Source organism: Suricata suricatta, chromosome 7, assembly GCF_006229205.1.
Source record: "Suricata suricatta isolate VVHF042 chromosome 7, meerkat_22Aug2017_6uvM2_HiC, whole genome shotgun sequence".
Classification (NCBI taxonomy): domain Eukaryota; kingdom Metazoa; phylum Chordata; class Mammalia; order Carnivora; family Herpestidae; genus Suricata; species Suricata suricatta.
This window is the reverse complement of record NC_043706.1, coordinates 2731758-2734048: the sequence shown is the minus strand read 5'-3', so window position 1 is coordinate 2734048 and position 2291 is coordinate 2731758. Positions and strand designations below refer to the sequence as shown.

The 2291-nt window shown below is 41.8% G+C and overlaps 1 protein-coding gene across 1 annotated transcript in view; it reads right to left on the bottom strand.

Moving 5' to 3' along the window:
* Positions 1 to 459, bottom strand: part of LOC115296494 (zinc finger protein 525-like) — a 9233-nt gene extending 8774 nt beyond the window's left edge. Inside the window, exon 1 of the mRNA XM_029944950.1 lies at positions 435 to 459. Within this exon, the coding sequence (XP_029800810.1) occupies positions 435 to 459 (25 nt within the window). The remainder of the gene's footprint in view (positions 1 to 434) is intronic.
* Between the last annotated feature and the right edge of the window lie 1832 nt (positions 460 to 2291).

Genomic DNA, 2291 nt, shown 5'->3' with positions numbered 1-2291 from the left:
TTAAATAAGTAAAGCAGGTACAATGGATTCTGGTTGCACTGTTGCATTTCTTAGCTTTGGGCCCTTGGATTGCATAGCTCTTGAAAATATCAAGTTTTCCCTGCCCTTTTAGTAATTCCTATAGCTTCATATTACAGGATCTCTTGCATTTTTACATCAGGTTTCTTGCCAAAATCTGACTTTACCTCAAAAGGGCATAGACTTAAAATTTAATTGCACTTTCATGTTTTCCCCAAAGAATCCACATCGACAGAAAAGTCTTCAGAAGACTTGTGCCCGTGAGTACAGGCACTTTAGGAGAGGAGAGAGGAGAGAGAGCACATTGCAGGGTGACCAACTTCAAAAGCTCTCACAGAAACGAGGTGTCTCCTAGGCTGCTCAGCCAGTGAGGATGCCAGACTCCTCTAGATGCTCCTATTCACTTTTTCACTCACCTGCGCACACTCTCTTCCCGATCATGTCCTACGTCTCTCTAGCAATTTGCCTTCACTTTCATTTTGATAACGATAAATAGGTTTTCCTAAATCTCCATCTTACTATGAACACCTAGGATGAGCATGATTTGGAGAGTCGGTTACCTTTCGTTGTAGGCAACTTAAGAATACACTGTAACCTATATATGTATATGTGTATTGGTACCTAAATTGTGTTCTCTCTTTTCTCTTAAGGTATACCTGACATACAATGTTACATCAGATCAGATGTAAAGGTTGGTGGTTTGACAACTCTATAGCATTAATTCACTTACCACAAGAGAGCTACCGCCTGTCACCATTAGGTGATGTTATAATACCACTGAATGTACGCCCTGTGTTGTATCCTGTGTCACCATGACCGACTAATTCCATACCTGGAAGCCTGTCCTTCCTAATCCTATTTACCCATATTGCCCATTCTCCCTCCCCATTCCACTCTGCTGATGTTTCTGCTTTTGTTGTTCCTACTCGCCATCTGTAACAAAGTAGACAGATCTACAAGGTATTATGCTATGTGACGTAACTCAAAGAAAGATAATAATCATATGATATCATATATATGTACAAATCAATCACAAAACAGATGCAAAAACAAGAGGAGAAACAAACCCATCCCATGAGTATCTACTTTGTTTCCATATCGTCAATGGATAATCTTGAGAACTCTAAAAATTGTTTCTTAACACGTTCCATAATGTAACAAGGTGGTCTGTAATAATTTTCAAATTCTGGCTGCAGTTAGGATGTTTGCTCACGACACAGCGAACACCATAGACGCCTAGATCTCTCTAATATCACTGCTCCGCCCCCAGCCCCAACTCCTACAGGGAGAATCTGCACATGCAGCGGATACGGGAGACCTGAGCATAGGAAACCCCAGTATATTAAGTAAAATCTAGCGTATCTGCTGGAACCTTTGACGACGGTGCAGACATATATTTTTGTGTCCAAGAAACAACCCTGTCCTCTATCTACGAGCAAGATACTATCATTATATTAGAAAGCTTTTTTATACACAATCCTATGTGGAATGATAGAATGAGAATTTTCAATGTTTCTAACTATGACAAATGAAAAATCTTAAAATCATGGAGAATGATCTCCTACCAATAGTCTTTAATCACATGACCCTGATTTGGCTCCTGCCTATTGTCTATGCTTCCACCACATCGTAAAATACTCATGAAACAGACACAAGAAATGGGATAAAAACTGTAAGACTTACCTTAAGATGGTGACCAAGCGGCCCTTTTGCTGTGTGTTGGAGAAAAGCACATGCACTGACGACCCCCACCCCCACCTGCAGACCAGGAAGGTACCCTGCCAGTTTGAAAACAGCCAATCATGAAGCTCCAGCTTCCCATCACCCTGACAGAGGAGGCAACCTATTCCATCCTGCCACGTCCCTGAAATACCCTTATTTGATAATCTGCCCTCCCAAGATCAAACCCGGAAGCCCCTCATCCATAAAAATCCCTGCCCCCCCTACCAGATGCAACTTCCATGACTCCCCACTCCCGGTGTCATAGATTTTGCCCAGGAATTGCAGATCCCAATAAAGGCTTTCTTGGCTCCATAATTTGGTCTCTTTCTTTCCTCTCATCTCTGCCTCCATCTATTAAACCTTACAAAAACTATTCAATTCATGTCGTCAAATATTTTCCAAGGCTATGACTGGCATGATTTAATGCAGAAAATCAGGTGACCTGTAGCATTCCCTTCAGCAATGTCCCTGGCCGGGGTGCGGTGGGGGTGGTCTTATGTTCACCCAGGTAAAGAAATCCTAATACCCATAATGGTTTACCTAAAATTTCT